Here is a 17603-nt window from a genome sequence, read left to right as displayed (position 1 = left end):
ATATGTGGGTACTGTTACATGCGTGTACAGTTTGAATTTTTATACTTCTAGTTACTGTCTCTAAGTATGTCTGCAGCATTCACAAGTAAACAATTTCATTGAGTTGTCATAAGAATTTCATTGAGTTGTCATAAGAATTTCATTGAGTTGTCATTGCATATGCAATAAAGACCTTGATTTCAATTATTAGAGTAATAGAAGTCATCAGGCCTGCAACAGAGAACCATACAAGGGGAGATAAAAAAAATTCAGGAAAACAATCACCTATCTATAAATACTCTGCATGTTACAACATACTTAATCCAATGAATGTTCCATTTGCACATTCTGTACATATGCTCTGTACTCCAAACAAAAAATGATACATATTAATGATGCGCACTTGACAACATTACCTTGTCAATGTGCACTGAAAGTGCAATACTAACCCGGTGGTTCTAACACTAGACTGACATGTAACTAGTATCAGGGGATCGCTGCTCCCAGGATTTAAACTGGTTTAGTGATGTTGTAGGAAGAAAGATACCTTGTTGTTCATTTGTTGATTTACTGTACAGTGGTCCATTCTGCAGTGACTTTTATATACATTAATATGAAGTGGAAAATTCCAGCAATCCTGCACTGAATTTCAAGTACTGCTTGAAGTACACACACACACGTCTGATTTCGATTACCACCTCGAATGTGCAATATTAAAATAAGATCTCTGAAGGATGATAACTTAGTGTAAGACTTCTGTGCTCCGACGTCATGACAGAACATGAAACTGGTTGTTCTCATCGTCTGCTCAGTGATCATCTTCTTCTTCTTCCATAGCAAACCAGTCAATCATAAGATTCTAAGTGACCAATCAACGAAGCAGAGAAATCAGCCACTGTTTGCACCTCCAAAGTCTCAAAACTCAACCTGCTGTGCAGACGCGAGGACGCAGAGAGGATGGGTTTTCAGATCGCGAGAGCATACACGCGCGTGGTTTTTATGTACGCGAGATTTGAGACTAATTAAACGTCATATTCCCCCTTCCCCGCCCGAAACGCCGACCCCGCGTGCCCTTTAATTACCACCGCAGCTGCACCCCCTGCTCCATCCATCACCCCTAGCATGTTGTTAAAACCCCGGGCTCTCTGATGGGTCTCATAAAGTGAATCGATACATCGAGCGGGTCGTCGGCCACGGACCCCAGGCACTAACGTGTTTATTCGCGATCCGGGTGTCCAACGCGCGTAGGAGACTATCACACGCTTAGATATAATGGTTATGGTTCATTTCCATTTTCTGTAAATACAAGAGGTTAAATTCTATATTCCAATAACAAATGCGTATACGGCTGAGGCAGACAGTTTATTATTATTTTACGAATATAAGCAGAAATTAAAGGCATGATATCCATGACGAGACTTACACTGCGCTTTGCTGATATATCGTCACATCCATATATACATATATATTAAACAAATTCAAAATGAAGCGACGTGTGTTTGTTGATACGTTATGAAAGGAACGTGAAACGAAGGAAGGTAAACTTACCAAAAAGCTGCCGAAGGCGGAGTTAAATATGGCAGCAGCCTGTAAGGGAAAGAGAAGGCAGTGAGACAGCGCGAGCGGGAAACGGCGGCGGCTCGCGCCACGACTAGCGCCTCCATCGCGGCGGGAATCTCGCGCCTAGCCGCCACTGAAGCAAGGTAACAGCCGGCAATATGAACATAAAAACACACACTTAGGCTACACACTGAACAATGGAGTGTGAAGGTACAGGGGTACCCCGATACATAGACCGCGGAACCCTAGGGGTCTGGTAACTTTAGCGGCATCATTAAGAATGCATAGAGGAACAATCACGAAATAGTTACCTACGAATAATGTAATGCAAACCGATAAAACTTCATTTTTATGAACTATATACATGTTTTTTTTAAAATGTTACATAAGTTATAAAATCAAACAGAAAAGACTTGATTTTACAGCCCCTCTTGTTCCGAGGCGTTACGCCGTACACACCTGTGTCTCATCTAACAACACGGAGGCTGTACGCCGAGACACCAGCAAGGAACACCTTTATGCGTTGGAGTTTTAAACTATTACAAACTAAGCAGGAAAAGCAAGGCAATCCCAAGTGAATGTATTTTTATTACAGAAATTTTCAGATAACCCCACAGAGGAATATACCTGCATGGAATCTGCTACCTGGCCATTAATGTCAGTCTGCTTTGATGTACGGGCTGGTTGATTAAAATACTCTAATTTACTCTGATTATGCACAGACATCCATCCATCCACCCATCCATAAATTTTCAAAATGCTTATCGTGGTAAGGGTTGCATGAACAATGATATTTTTATTAATTATTACTTCTGTTGTCTTGTGTTAAAAGTATACATATTCCCAGGGCATTTGTGTGTGACATGAATTCTTAGAACAAAAACAGCCTGACACAGAGTCAGTGGATTACACAGGAGGAGCACACATTCTCTTACCAAAACAGGCCTCAGGATGACCTTATTAGTTAGCTAGTTTACACCACCTTTACCCCAGACACTCCTCAGCTCGTGGGCTGGAGCAGAGCCCAGAACACCCGAACCAACAACAAAGAGACATGCTGTCGAATGTAGGGAGGGGGTCAGGTCAGTTAATTCCCAATACCCCACACACACACAGGCACATCCAGCTATGGGAGGCAGTGCAGATAACCCTCCTGCCACCAGGTAGTAACAGACTGAACTCGGTCCAATGGCTGCCCGGTGCCAGACACAGAGCGATACCACGGCTCCTACCCCAAACGAGGCTGTGGAGCAACTGCATCTGAGATCAGAAGTCAGACTCCAGAGAGATGAGCTCTTGCATTCCCATTCATTACTAATTCAACGACGTTGATAATTTCATTAGATTATTAGTTTCCAAGCGTTACAAATGAATAATGGCAGCTGGATGGGAACAGGACTCAGCATGAGAGCCAGCTGAGGACCTCCTGTGTACCCAGAGCCACACAAACATATGGCAGTCTGAGCGTCGTAAGTTCACTGATCATCATCATCTTGGCAACTGGAAAAACCCAAATATTTTAACTGGTCTCTCCTCAACTCTGGTGGAGAGAGGTGAGGATTCATGGGAAGGTTGGAAAGGGACTTCCAAAGATGGGGCGTTCATCTGCTCCCAAAGACCTGACATTTCAGACAGAGGGAATGTGAACTTTGGGAATAAACATGATTTTTAAGAAAGTCACAAAACAGGCTTGATTTCAGCCAAGCAGACTCAATCCAACATAACTCTTTTGGCATTTTAAACATTATAATAATAAAGGGTCCAGCTGGAAAGAGGTTCTTAAATTTCACATCATGTTGGTTGCAGCTGCACATGTACAAAGGAAGGGCTGCTCTGGGTCAAACTCAGACCCACAGAACCGCACCACCTTCATCAAGAACACAATCTGAATGTTTACTGCAAACTACCAACATGATGATCATACATTCAGGAGAAAGAGCAAAACAAAAAATCTGAAACTCTGTACATGGTTGATTCAGTATAGCGGCATGAGGTGTAGTGGGATGTTTTTACACATCACAGATGCTACTGTGATGGAGGTCGAAGTCACCAGCATCATTAAGAATTTGATTTTAAAATCACAGACCGAAGGCCATGATCCTCGAATCAGTCAGTCCTCCCATTATGGATTAGACAGTGATTCACTCTGAACAATACAGGTACTGATTAACCTGCACGAACATAAAAGGATACAACACAGATAATGAAAAAAACCTAATGGATTAATCGGCCTCTCTTACTAATTAAACAGTGACACTGATAGGGACAGACCTGCTCCAATCGTATGTCGAGAGTCTGAACTGAGCATGACTCTCATGACGATAGGAACCTTATTCACAGCAGTCTGTGACACATTTCCGCTACCCGGCTAATGGAGTGCAAAATAAAAATGTCTAGATGGTTCACAGAGCTTTCATTACTGAGCGACACAAAGCTTGCGGCAGGTCCAATATGTGACTGTCATTCAAGGAGACGGTACACTTCATAATGGAAAAATAATTACTCGGGGATAGAAGGAAATAAGTCAAACAATGTTATGTTTTTTTTTTTTTAGCGGAGTATATGGTACATTCTTATGAACATACACACTGTCACAGAAACCCCAAATCAAGATAAAAGGAATGCGAGTCAAAAAGTCCACCCTGATGAACCCACAAGGTGCCTCTGCTGCAGCAGCAGTGTAATCAGCGGTCCGTTTATTGCCCTTTCAGACTCCATTAACACAACAATAATAGCAGAATGGCACAGCAACAAAAATGATCTAACATGTAAATGCATAAAGGAGAGCTGGAGATTTACTAAGGGTGGCTGAGTCAATCACATGGTTAGTCACGTGGGTTTTACAGTCTGGTCTGAGGGAGTTTCACTGAAACCTAGAACCACTTAACTCAAGTGTGACCACATGGTGCCCATGGAGACATCCCAACAGGTCCCTCTGGATACAAAGGAGGTGGATGCAGTATCCATGGATTTCAGTGGTGAATCCAGGCCTGACATTCTCCTCACCCACCGTCCTCAATCACACTGTGCAAAACCCATGACAACAACTACATCTTACCAGACTGAACATCCATAATGCAGAACATGCCATGTCACAGATATCATGAGTATGTGTGTGTAGGTTTGTTTCTCTACAGCTTCATTAACCAGGTCTCACCACAGCAGAACTATGAACGTGATGGGGACATGTCTCATTCCCGCCGGAGGGAGCTCGCCCTCTCAGAAAACTAAAAAAAAAAAACTCATCCTAGCCGTTGGCTCTGAGCATAAGTCTAGTAAACACTTTCAAAATGGCCGCAGAAAAATAAGGGAAGGAAACCAAACACTGTAATTTGAGAGGCAGACAGAAGCTGACAGTGTTTAAATACACATTACGCTTTGGTTGATTTATAAGCCTGGTCAGACGCCTCCATGCAACTGAAACTTCAAAACAGATTCTAGTCCTTGTATCTGAATTAGTCTTCAGCTAAAGAGCAGTCAGCAGTCCCGCGTAGGGGGCACGTTTAACAAAAAAGGGGGCCAGTGAGTACCCTTGGAGGGTGGAGGCAGGGCACCACCAGATCGCCTCCACCCCTCCACCACTCCTTATAGGACTCCTGTCTCACAAGCCTTACAGTCACTCAAAAGGGAGAAAACAGTGAGATTCAACCTCAGATAAAAGCTGCTGATGTAACTTCCAGTTCAGTCATTGTCATATAATGACATCTGTCGGGGGGTACGCAGAGGTCCGGGGCCCCACCGCCAGCCACCCTATTTATATCTGCTCTCATTTCTGCTGATTAATAATGCAGTGCCAGCATGCAAAAAGGACCCCACCATTTTGGGTCAGCATGACAGACCCCCATCGATACGTTAAACGATAGGACAAAAAGCTCTGTTACATACTTTAAATATGCTGCTAATTTTTATTTATGACCATTCTTTCCAGGAGATCATGTCAAAGCGTATTTGATCTGAAGGTGTTCGTCGCCGGCACAGCAGAACCAGGTTTACAGAACGAGTGAGGACAGCCAGAGGCCAGCACACATGAAGCAGCTGGGGTTAAGGGCCCAACAGTGATACAAATACTTGACTGGCCACGGAATTCGGTCCCACAGGCTTCCAGTTACAGGCACAGAGCCCTGACCTGCTGAGCTTCCCACTATTCGTATAAAATATTAAAACGACCATATCTAATCAGGTCTGATGATTTCCAAAATGAGGAAAACCTTGTGTGTAATAAGCCTCTAATTCAAAAATTATCAGTTAAACTTAAAACAGCTCTTAGTGTCATTTGTGATATAAGGATATTAGAAACTTAAACCACGGGAAAAAAAAATCCAGCGACACCTTCTCCTCCACACGGCACACAGCCAGACCAGGGAGGCCGGTGTAAAGGCGTATCAAGGCGTCAAAGGAAACCAAGGGAGTCGATTCTGAGACTTTCGCTCCCTGCTGACTTAGTTTGAATTACAGGCTCTGTGACCAGGATGCAGATCGTTACCAAAGAACTCTCCTGCTCAGGCCATGCAGGATTCTCCATCTGTAATTCCTGCATGAGCAACCAGGCTCTCTCATCTTTAAGCGTGGAACAGTGGGAACTTTTGGTGCTCACCTCCAGGCCTGGATGTCATGGCACATCTGCGATTCCCTCAGGCTGCGAGCCGTAAAAATGCAGTCTGAGCTGGAATCAGGAGGGAAGAAAGTTTGTCGTTCACAAACATTACAAACCTTTCACAGATCTTCCAGTGAGAGCGTGAATCCAGCCAGCTATCTACCTCCAAATGACAACTTTGAGCAGCTTTCAGTGGAACAGCACCTACTTTATAACAATAACATTATGGGATGGAGAGCAGGTCACTGTGATGGGGAACACTTCCAAAAAGATAAGCAGTAACTATAAACAAGCAACAATTATTTAATTCAAAAAGGGAATTATGTCACTCATTTCCAATTATTCAGCTTTAAATAAAAATCAGGCGGGGGCTCCATTTTATAGAACTCCCTGAGCTTGTAATTAATGCTGGGTCCAAAAGAGGGCCACCTTTTCTTAATAAACCCCTCCAAATGAAGTGCTAAATGGCTGTGTATGCACTCCTTCCACCTGCCTCCGGGTACAGTAATGCCTTTTTTTCGTATGTATATGAGCCTGACCCCCGGACTCTTTAATGCAGGTATTCTGCCCCTCTAATCATAAAGCATATTAGTCTTCGTCTGCACCAGGCAGCTCCTAACGACGGGGAGGACAGCTGGGACAGAGGGGGCAGCAGGCTCATGCATTAACATAATAATCCGACTGCTCTCCCACAGGCCCTCGGGCCAGACAGCATGTTAGGAAGGGCCTCTGAGGGCCTTAGTAGAAGCCGTCTTATTGTTTGCCTGTCAAACTTTGTAATTCCTGGCCTGCAAAACATACAACGTGCTGAAAACTACACATTATATTCTCTTTTTTAAATCTGTTCGTCAATTTTTTTCTTTAAAGATACAGGTGCTTTTATTTTCTAATTTGTACAGAATTCCAAAAGAAATTTGAACAAAGTTTAATTAATATTACTATTATTAGAATCTAGAATATAACATTTTTGTGTTGGAGGAAAAATAACACGTGTGTCCCAGTCAAACTGGAAGTCTATATTTCAAAGTATTTTTCCACAAAGCTGAGGAAATTTTAAAGGAACCTTGACAAGCAATAAACAATTGCCAGGGGTGGTTAGGTGGGCAATTAGCGTGTGAAGACAGTCAGATTTTTTTCAAGACTACTCCATAGACTTCACTCAGCACACACAGACCATCCCACACAGATGACCCAAGAAAGCCCTTTGAGCACACCTCCAAGCCCCCCACTCAGCAGCGGGGGCACCTCCAGCACCCACACTCCCACTGGCACTCCACGGGCAGAGCTTTTTAATTGCCGGTGAGGCCAGCTTAGCGTCTGGGTCAGCCGTATTCTCTCCAAGGACGTTTCTGGCCACATTTCAATTACCACCAATTGTGGAACCCGGGGCTGAGCCGTGGACAGTTGTCCACCGAACGTGGGCCAGGAGCGGCAGCGGCATTATACAGAAGGCCCGGGTGCATCTCCAGGTAGCCAACGTAAAGCTCCATTCGCATCACAACGACCTGTGACCCTCTGAGGTCCTTCTAATCACACAGCTAAAGACATAACAGGACCTAGACTTTAGAGAAGTCTTATTATACTGATGAAGAAATAGGCCAAATATTACTACAATGAATTTTAAACTCATAAACACCTGAGATAAAAAAAGTCTGCCCTAAGCCAAACCAGAAAATAGAAACTTTCAACTGACTGTTTAAATTCTGTATTTGTACACAGAAAGACCCACACTATAAGTGCCTTACTGAATCATAAAGCTGCAACATTATTCAACCAAACATTAGATTGTACATTTGTAGGGGCTAAAAAGGCAAAGCTAACAGTAACCCAGCGTGGAGTCAGCTGGCCATAGCCTTTAGACACCTCAGGTACATCTTTGGGCCAGCCAACCCACCTCTAGTTTCGGCAATTATAATCCTGTGTTTTTTTTGGGATCGCCGACTCTCTGACTGAAGCCCGAACCTCAAGCACACAAACCCCCAGCCTCATAAATCATTAATCAAAGGGCGCACCAAAAGGAAATAGAACCGGAGAATGATGTTTCCTCAGGGCAGCGCCCTCCCAGAAGCCCCCCCCCATCCTGCACCACAGCCAAAACCCCACACTACTATTGGGTGGATAACATCCTCATTCTATATCTGATAACCATGTCCTACCTGGGACTCTGAGCAGGTGCCTCCCATTTTCTGACAGAGAGACGCCCGGGAATCCAAGCAGGTATTTCCCATTTTCTGACAGAGAGACGCCCGGGAATCCAAGCAGGTATTTCCCATTTTCTGACAGAGAGACGCCCGGGACTCCAAGCAGGTATTTCCCATTTTCTGACAGAGAGACGCCCGGGAATCCAAGCAGGTATTTCCCATTTTCTGACAGAGAGACGCCCGGGACTCCAAGCAGGTGCCTCCCATTTTCTAACAGAAAGACACTCGGGACTCCAAGCAGGTACCTCCCATTTTCTGACAGAGAGACGCCTAGGAATCTGAGCAGGTTCCTCCCATTTTCTGACAGAGAGACACCTAGGAATCTGAGCAGGTTCCTCCCATTTTCTGATAGTGAGACGCTGGGGACTCCAAGCAGGTACCTCCCGTTTTTTAACAGAGAGATGCCCAGGACTCCAAGCAGGTACCTCCTATTTTTTAACGGAGGGATGCCCGGGACTTTGAGCAGGTACCTCCCGTTTTTTAACGGAGGGATGCCCGGGACTCTGAGCGGGTACCTCCCATTTTTTAACAGAGAGATGCCCGGGACTCTGAGCAGGTACCTCCTGTTTTTTAACAGAGAGATGTCCAAGGCTTTAGGAGGGAATGCCAATTTTCTGACAGAAGCCTGGGACTCCAAGCAGGTATGGCCCATTTTCTGATAGAGACGCCCAGGACTTATGTATATATAATGATCTGAAAAGAGACGCGCACTGCTAGTTCAGTGATACAGGGACTCTGGTTCTTCAACACAAATGGGCTTCCACGACTCGGTCTAACATGCACAAATGCTTCAGGGTTAAGATGCTGCCTTGTTTAAATGATGGTACTCAAAAACACGATTTGGGGTGTGGCGTTTTCTCAGAGCAGCACTGAAAACCTTAAATCCGCGTTCCTCACAATGTTCAATTATGACTATTTCAGTTTCATATCCTACGGCACACTCACGCCGAAAGAAAGACTTAATTAGATATACAAATCCTCCCCGATCGTCATTAATGGGAACCGCAGAATAAGCAACACATATTTTGTGCCCATAAGTAATTCTCAGGTACCTTTGATCTCCAGCCCACGGCGAAGGCTGCTGCGTGCCGCTGTCTGGCTTCTGGGACTTTGCCAGAACCAGACATCTGGCTACTTTGTTACCATTGGCTGATCCGGTCCCAGGAGGCCACTCTTATGACACCAGGCAGAGAGTATCCTGGCAAGGATTATTATCAGCACATTTTGACTGGATTAGGGTGCCAAAGTGATGCTCAAATCTCTACAGGGGTCTTCTGAGCCGTCTCCGCTTGCGGGGAAAGGAGGAGTACTGGTTTATATCACAAACCCAAAACTTAAAACAGTGCTTTAAGTATTGCAGGATATCTTCATTTCATCTGTAATAGCAAGGCACACCATATATATGCTATATATTTTTTTTAAATCTTTTTTTTCTTTTGCAAATTAATTTGAATGTAGGTGATTTCATTCCACAGACATGATTTAAACATCACTGTTGTCGTTCAGGCCATGTCCTGTTGGAGGCGCTGTGACACAATACATGATGTGTCCTTTCATATCTATCTGTAGGGTGCATAAGTTTATCCATACCCCAATCAGACAGCAAACAGCTGACCTGATTCCTGAGGGTAAACAGGAGAGTAAAGCAAAGCAAACTGTACGTTAGGCTCCACGACACCCCTTCAAACAACAAGACCCTCCTGGAAAGACAGATGGAGCAGACACATTCAGGTAGTCTGGCATAAGGTGCTACTCAAGTCGATATGATCTTAGCCCAGGAGAGAACCTCATACTCACAGTGGAATAAAACTATATAGTGTAGAAACCACACAATTTGTTATCTGCTCAAATTCCTTACACCAGCCTGCGTTTAGCTGGTCATACCCAAAGGCTCAAGCTGCCCTCAGCACCATCCGCCGACCAATGCTGACTGACTGCCATTTCTGCTTGCAAAAGCAGTGACCCACCGCGAAACAGCAATGATGAAGGACTGTGTAGCAGAGAGCTGTGTTTGGCAAGATCGAGGCCATGACTTTAGCTCATCACTGACTCGCTTCTGGTCCCAGGGCCTGGTGATCTGCAACGGCACCAGGTACTGCCTCAAGATCAGAGATAGGAGGCTGCTTCGTGATACAGTCTCTTCGAGATACAGTCATCCTGGCGCCCTCTCACATCACCACCATGTTCATCAGACAACGACATTCCCGGCTCGTCTGCTGCAGTTTCTCAACATACTCCGCAGCGTCCCGATGAGTCTGAGGGTTTGCACACTCCGCAAACCACCTCATTCACATCACCATAAAAGCCAGGGAATTTCACCAGAAGGAAAGGAAAGCAACAGGACCAGATTATGTAAAATATGTGTAGTGAGTGTAACACCCGACACGAAAGCGTATGGCAAAACACGATGGAGAGAATTAGCACATATAACATGAAATACAAATTGTTAATATTAGTGTTATAAAAATATTGCCTCAATGAATAAAAACCTAGTCAAATTTAGCCATCACCTTGAACAGTGTTAAATGCACACACAGCAAAGTAGCTTATTTTCACAAAACAAGTCACAGATGACACAAAACAACAAGTCGGCCGCCAGTCTTTTAAGCCACCTACTAGTTAGCCATTACCAGCTACCTGGTGAGCAAACTCAGGCCTCGTCCCACAACATTAAGGGCTGCTTCACCAAGTCTTACCTCATTCCCTCCAACCGCTTTCGTCAATATGACAGCCGAGGAGACCGGGGGAGGCATGCAGCCGACCGTCTGCAACCTGCGGGTCAGAACCAGGGCGACCGTGACGTTAGGTCAGCATGGCAGCCAGGGGGCGGCAGTGTGGTCTGCACATGGCATGAGGGCGACGGCAGGAGGTTCTGACACACGCATCGTTCATCTACATATAATATACATGTACATCATCATTTCGCAGAAAGATATAATTTTTAAAAATCATTTCATTTGCACAGGCTCACATAAATGATAAATACCATGCTGAAAAGAACCCATATAGTTGCCATAAAGACACATTTAACTTTCCCTTGGTGCCTGTTTCTGCTGTGTGGAAACAGAAATAGGAGATATGCCTTTAAAATGAAAGCAGGCCTTTGTGGACACTATGTCACCCCGCCCCCCCCCCCATGCCCGGAGCTGAAAAGCTGACAGCCAGACTGAAGGCCCAGGTTAGGGGGGAAACGGGGGGGTGGGGGGACAACTGGGGAAGCAGAGCACAGAGTCTACCATTACATATGAAGGGGGCATGGAAAAAATATGGAATGAGGGGAGGAGCCCATGAATAGGTGCAGGCTCCCTTCTGTGAAAAATATGAGGACTGACAAGAACATCTTTATGAACCTTTACCGGGAAACTGAATTCAACCTTCACATCAAAAGCCACTGAATATGATTTGTGGATCTCTGTGCCGCTTTGAAAGAGGAATGTCGACACTGAAATCACTATGGACATTAATGTCTCTCATGACACCGTCTAAACTTATTAAATAAAAGGGAAGTTACTAGCGGTTAATATTAAATAATATAATGTTTTTGACATCTGTAAATGAAGGGAAATAGTCATATTACAAAATACTAAATGGCACTTTTCAAACTTTTGGCAATACGCGGTTCATTCAAACAATTTTAGTGTGACTGAAATATGTCACATGACGTCGAGTCCTATAAAAGCACTGTAACTCTTTCCACTGATCAGCGCTCAGGCTAAAGTCATCTGTGCAACACTAAACCCATCTGGCTGCAAAACCCACTGAACGTGCACAGCAAGATCACAACAGGGCAGCCTGGTAGTTCAGCAGGTACTGTAACGATCTCCCTGCTCCTGTAGTGCAGGTTCAGCCTCCTGTTCCATATCGACCTACACACCAACACACACGGGAGCTCTCCTTCCATATTCAAGTTTCTGCCTACAGTGCAACAGCCTCACAACAGAAGAAGGTCACTTACCCTTTCAGCAGCCATTCATTGATGGCTGTTAACGCCAGCAGCTTCAGGAAGAGCCATATTGCGACAGGGAAGAAGGCCAGCGTGAAGGTCTGGACGAAAAGGTGGAGCTTCACATGCATCAAAGCGCTTGTCAGCTCCTGCGAGACGTAACACCAGTGTCTTCAGCTGCTAGAGACAAGGCCACCGATAGGCCCATATGTCTGGGCCTATCAGAGTCCTACACACGTCATTAAATCATAACATTAGTCTACAAACATCCTGATACTCATATCTGTGAGTAACTGGCTGAAACAGAAAAACAGCACAGAAGGCAAAACAAAAGATGTAACACATCATGCTACGTATACAGACAAGCTCAGCCATACGTATTTACTGTTATTAGTGCTGGCATATGGACCAGTTTCTAGTACCACACACAAAACAGGACATTCTGGATTACCGAAACAAGGCAATTTTAAGGATATTTCATTTAAGACCAGTTTTGCATGATGACACATTCAGGGACATTCCCACCCTGAAGACTGGAACAGCTGAAAAATGAGTTGGAACATGAGCCCTCACATTATCACCCTTAGAAAAACCAAATTATTTAAGTGCTGGATAAAGAGCGTCTGTAATTAGATGATGGTGTACCTCTGTTTTTAACGATAATCCACTGTTAAAGAATATGGCAGACACGGCAAAATATGTGACCGTAATCTCGGGCTTCAAGGGACCTGTGCATGGAGAAGAGTGAAGAGATTAGTGATGAACCACGTGGTGGAATAAAACTGGACTAAGAAGTACTACACGGAGTGAGACCTGTCATAGCAGCAAAATGTACTAAATACACAATGTATCTTGTGACTCAGCACAAGTAATCATTTCCCAGACAGATTCAGTTGTATCTAATTCAACGTCCAGAAGACTGAAGTAAATTAAGGAAAATATGGAGCACATTTGGAACTTTGAATTACAAAGAAATCGGCCCTAGATTACACACACACACACACACACACACACACACACACAGATCTTTGTATGGTGTAAAGTTAAGCAGGCAAGTGAGTGGGCATTTGGAGCTGCTGGGGCTAGCATGCGGAACATGCGGAAGCGAGCGCGAGCACCTCGGATGCAACGTGTCACCGGTAACGTGCTCATTTATTGGGGACGAGATCGGGGATACGAGCCCCAGAGGTACAGACCGGCGGACAGCACGAAAAAGCCACATCGTGACTGATCGGCATCTTGTGGAACTGTCATAAGGGACTGTCATCACACTGTACAGGGCAGTTGGCTGAGATCACGCCGAATCGCCCCGTGAATGACATGCATGCCTGTTTATTCTACATATTTCGTGCTTTATAATTGTTCGGATAAACTGGGCAAAGGAGCCCAACTCACCTCCTCTCACCCCAACCGAGGGCTCCAGCTTGGCAAACGAAATCACGAGCACGATACCGATTATAAACCATTCCTTTCGTATCCTGTCCAACAGGGCCATATTCCCGCAACCTATATCTTTCTATTATTACTATTATTAACGGCTAGTCGTTGGTACCACACGTCCATTGAGCTCACGGAGTGCTCGCGAGCCTAGTCGTTTGGGCACTGTCCCGTCGGCGTAAGAGGTCGCCATCGTTGATGTAAAATATGTAAAAAGGGCGCACTTTTTTTTTTTTTTTTTTTTTTTAATCTTGGTCAAATATTTTGGCCAACATATTCCCTCACTTGACACACTCACGACGTTTTACACATGAATGTTTTTTAATCGGATAATCAGAATTCATTTGTTTACTTATTATGACATAAAGCCCATTTTGACATATGTATGGGACTGTTTACTTGGTGTTTTACGGTCCCCCTGTGAATGACGTGTCACGAAGTTTTTCCCTTCCTTATTGATTCAGCCGTCACCTAGTTGGCGCTGTGAAATGCTACAAATCTTGAATTACCAATGCAGTGTTCATATACAAGATTGTACGGAGAAATAATGGTGGAGACGGAGAAATATAAAAATGCTTTATATAAATACATTTCTCCAATATATTGCTTTTAAATTAGGTTTAAACTAGTTTCTGTTAGTATAATTATTGTACCGGTTACGTCACGTGTTTATTGTGAATTGACAAGTAACCATGAGGCATATGATTAAGGGTGGCGTGGCTGGAATTAATAAAGTCATCTGGATATTTAAGTAATAAACAGGAAGGTAGTTAAATGTATCGAATATTATGCACTAAGAATGTAGTTTCGTTTGATTTCTAGTATGAGTGAATCCGATACATTTTGATAGAGATTTGGAAATTGGATATCTCCACCGAGCACTTGTGTCTTATAAGGTAGTAGTGTGATCCTATCGGCAATATTTAGTGGTCTTATTTACAAAATAAAAAAACCCAAACCAAACAGGAACATTCTGTTTTAGAGAATAAAGCAAAGTAAATGTAAGAGCTGTCCCATCACAGCAGCAGTGCTCCGTTCTTGGAATGTTCTTCAAGAGGACCCTGAGAGGAGCGCTGGGTGTACAGGGACATGTAATAGGGAGGCATACACAAACACACATGCGTACACACACACATGCATACACAAACACACATGCATACACACACACATGCATACACACACACATGCACACACACAAACACACATGCATACACAAACACACATGCATACACACACATGCTTACACACACACATGCATACACACACACATGCGTACACAAACACACATGCATACACACACATACACACAAACACACATGCGTACACACAAACACACATGCACACACATGCACACACACAAACACATACATGCACGCACACACACACGCGTACACAAACACGCATGCATACACAAACACACATGCACAGACAAATACACACATGCACACACACAAACATACGCAAACGCACACACATACATGCATACACATATGCATACACACACACACCAACAAACACATGCACACACACACATACGCAAACTCACACACATACATGCACGCATACACACTAGTACACATGAATCTCCATGCCTAAGACCTTGAAAGAAATTGATATGGCAGTTAATCCTTATTCCAGACCTTCTTTCCTCAGTAAGCCTATTTCTTAACTATTGTATAAAGAAATATTAATGGCCCATATTTCCTTTATTCTTAGTTCTATTCATTAATTTATATTTTGTTAATTTTACTAACTATAATCAATGAAATACATATTTGGGAACATTATTGTTGTCTATATTAAAAATGAATTAGGATACACATATACCTCTGCTTCGATAATGTAAGTCGTAAGAGTGCACATTGGTCTCTCTCACCGCGTTCTCTGTGGCAACTGTTTGTTTAGCTGTCTGTTGATTTCCGCTTACTTCACAAAGGAAGTATGATTGAACAAAATAGATGACGTTAGTAGCATAATTTTTAGAATTATTAAAACGGCTACACAAAGGCACGATTTTAATACAGTTAATGATGACGGAGAAATTGCCAGACAGGTTAAATAACTCTTTGCCAAATGGGTTTGAGTTTAATAAACTCCACCGGTGTGGTCAGCGGAATATTTTAATGGAGCAATATTTTCCCGTTTAATCCATTTTAACGTAAGTCGATGATTATACTGAAGCTGAACGAAAAGTAAGCACCAGTTGCTAAAAGTTGTCCTGTTCTAAAATCCATTTTCTATGGGTAAAAATACTATTCTGGCAGGGTTTCAATTGTTATTAATTCCAGTTATTAATTATACTAAATTAATAAATTCAGATAATTTTCGGTGTCTTTTAATGTGTATTGGTTCCCACAGAGATACCCGCATTTCAAGCGGATGATATGACACCCTCTCCCCCATTTCTCATGCATTCACGTTATTTTCTTATAGAAACCCAGCAGAAATGCAAGTGAATAAATATATCTAAATTTCATCTACAGTTCACCAAGCTGTAAAAAGTGATACCACAAGCAGTCAGAAGACGGCTCCCCTCATTCAGGCGTTTTCAAAGACGATCTTTCCGTAATGCGCCGAAAGACGCTCATTTTACCGCCTAGCGGCAGGTTTGCGTCGCCTTGTTCTTTGCGGCGTCATTGTTCCCGCTGTCATGTCGAGCTCCAGGGGGAGGTGGAGCCTTACCTGCCTTCTGAAGAAGCAACAGCTTCATTCTTTGCTTCTTCGCATCACTGCGCCACATTTAAAAATTATCTGAAGTTTTCTGTCCTTTAAAGGATAGACGCGAGAAAGGAGGAAACGTGTTTAGCCCGTTCTACCGATTTTTAGGCGCCTTTTGTCGCTTATTAACGGCTGTACGGGCGTTTAATAGCCTGTGTGTTTTAGCGACTTGTCATTTGAAGTGTCGCTGTGTATATAAATGAAATATACTGTAGGTAGGTAGGTAGATAGATAGATAGATAGATAGATAGATAGATAGATAGATAGATAGATAGATAGATAGATAGATACAAAGGCAAACATGAGTTTACAAATAAGCAATCATATAGCGTTCCTCAAGTTAATAATTTTGGTACTATTTGAGACTCCCTTTTTATCGAATGGAATGTGACGTTGTGCGGTGTTTAACGTGACTAAATATGGAAATGCTGGATAAGACATCTAAGCCGTAGCAGTGCAGGCTCATGATATTTACAATTGTTACTTACAATTAACAGTATTACTAAAGAGTAATAGTCATAGAATGGCCTGCATGCTGGTCAAGCTGCCTAGTTTAACAAAGATGCCGAAATGCCTATTTGTCACGCCACTTGATTCTCAAAATTAAATTTACTTATACCCAAGTAAATACTATAGTAGTCCAATAGGAAGGATGCATTTCAGAGCGATCAAAAATGTCCTGTTAATTGTTTTTCCACTTTACGTCATAAGATAAATAATGCAATGATATTTTAAGCAGGTTCCGTCTTAACAGAACAACAACAACAACAAATTGTATAGCGCATTATCACAACATTACATTGTCCCAAAGCGCTTTACAGCATCCCCACCCAAAGCCCCCAGTGAGTAAGCCATAGGCGACAGTGGCAAGGAAAAACTCCCTAGAAGGAAGAAACCTTGGGAGGGACCAGACTCAAAGGGGGAGCCCATCCTCCAGGGGCCGGCAGGGAGAGTCAAATACAGTTAAAACAATGTGATCGATTGCGTGGATTGGGCTCGACCGAAACCCTGAAACCAGGTGGATGTGTTCAGTCTGTCTGTGAGCATGTAACTGCTCAGTATGTGAGCGACATGAACCGGACGTAGCTATGGGAAAGGACCTCCAGATCTAACCCACTGCGCATAGTGACGTTGGAATGACATCTTTAATATGTCGTTTTTGGACGTCCAA

At 43.5% G+C, this 17603-nt stretch overlaps 1 protein-coding gene across 7 annotated transcripts in view; it reads right to left on the bottom strand.

Moving 5' to 3' along the window:
• The window catches only part of slc10a7 (solute carrier family 10 member 7), a 39319-nt gene extending 25422 nt beyond the window's left edge, over positions 1–13897 (bottom strand). For 4 of the 7 annotated variants that reach the window (XR_011981842.1, XM_072697836.1, XM_072697839.1 and 1 more), the window contains exons 1-5: positions 13673–13897; positions 12923–13005; positions 12290–12426; positions 11031–11106; positions 1528–1566 (exon numbers count right to left, since the gene is read on the bottom strand). Coding sequence is in view for 6 of the 7 variants with exons in the window: in XM_072697836.1 (XP_072553937.1) it covers positions 1528–1566; positions 11031–11106; positions 12290–12426; positions 12923–13005; positions 13673–13772 (435 nt within the window). In the remaining variant the exon portion in view is untranslated. The other 3 variants (XM_072697837.1, XM_072697840.1, XM_072697841.1) reach the window with 3 other exon arrangements.
• Between the last annotated feature and the right edge of the window lie 3706 nt (positions 13898–17603).

This window comes from Paramormyrops kingsleyae, chromosome 12 (assembly GCF_048594095.1).
Source record: "Paramormyrops kingsleyae isolate MSU_618 chromosome 12, PKINGS_0.4, whole genome shotgun sequence".
NCBI lineage: Eukaryota > Metazoa > Chordata > Actinopteri > Osteoglossiformes > Mormyridae > Paramormyrops > Paramormyrops kingsleyae.
Note: the sequence above shows the minus strand (reverse complement) of the source record. Positions and strands in the feature narration are given on the sequence as shown.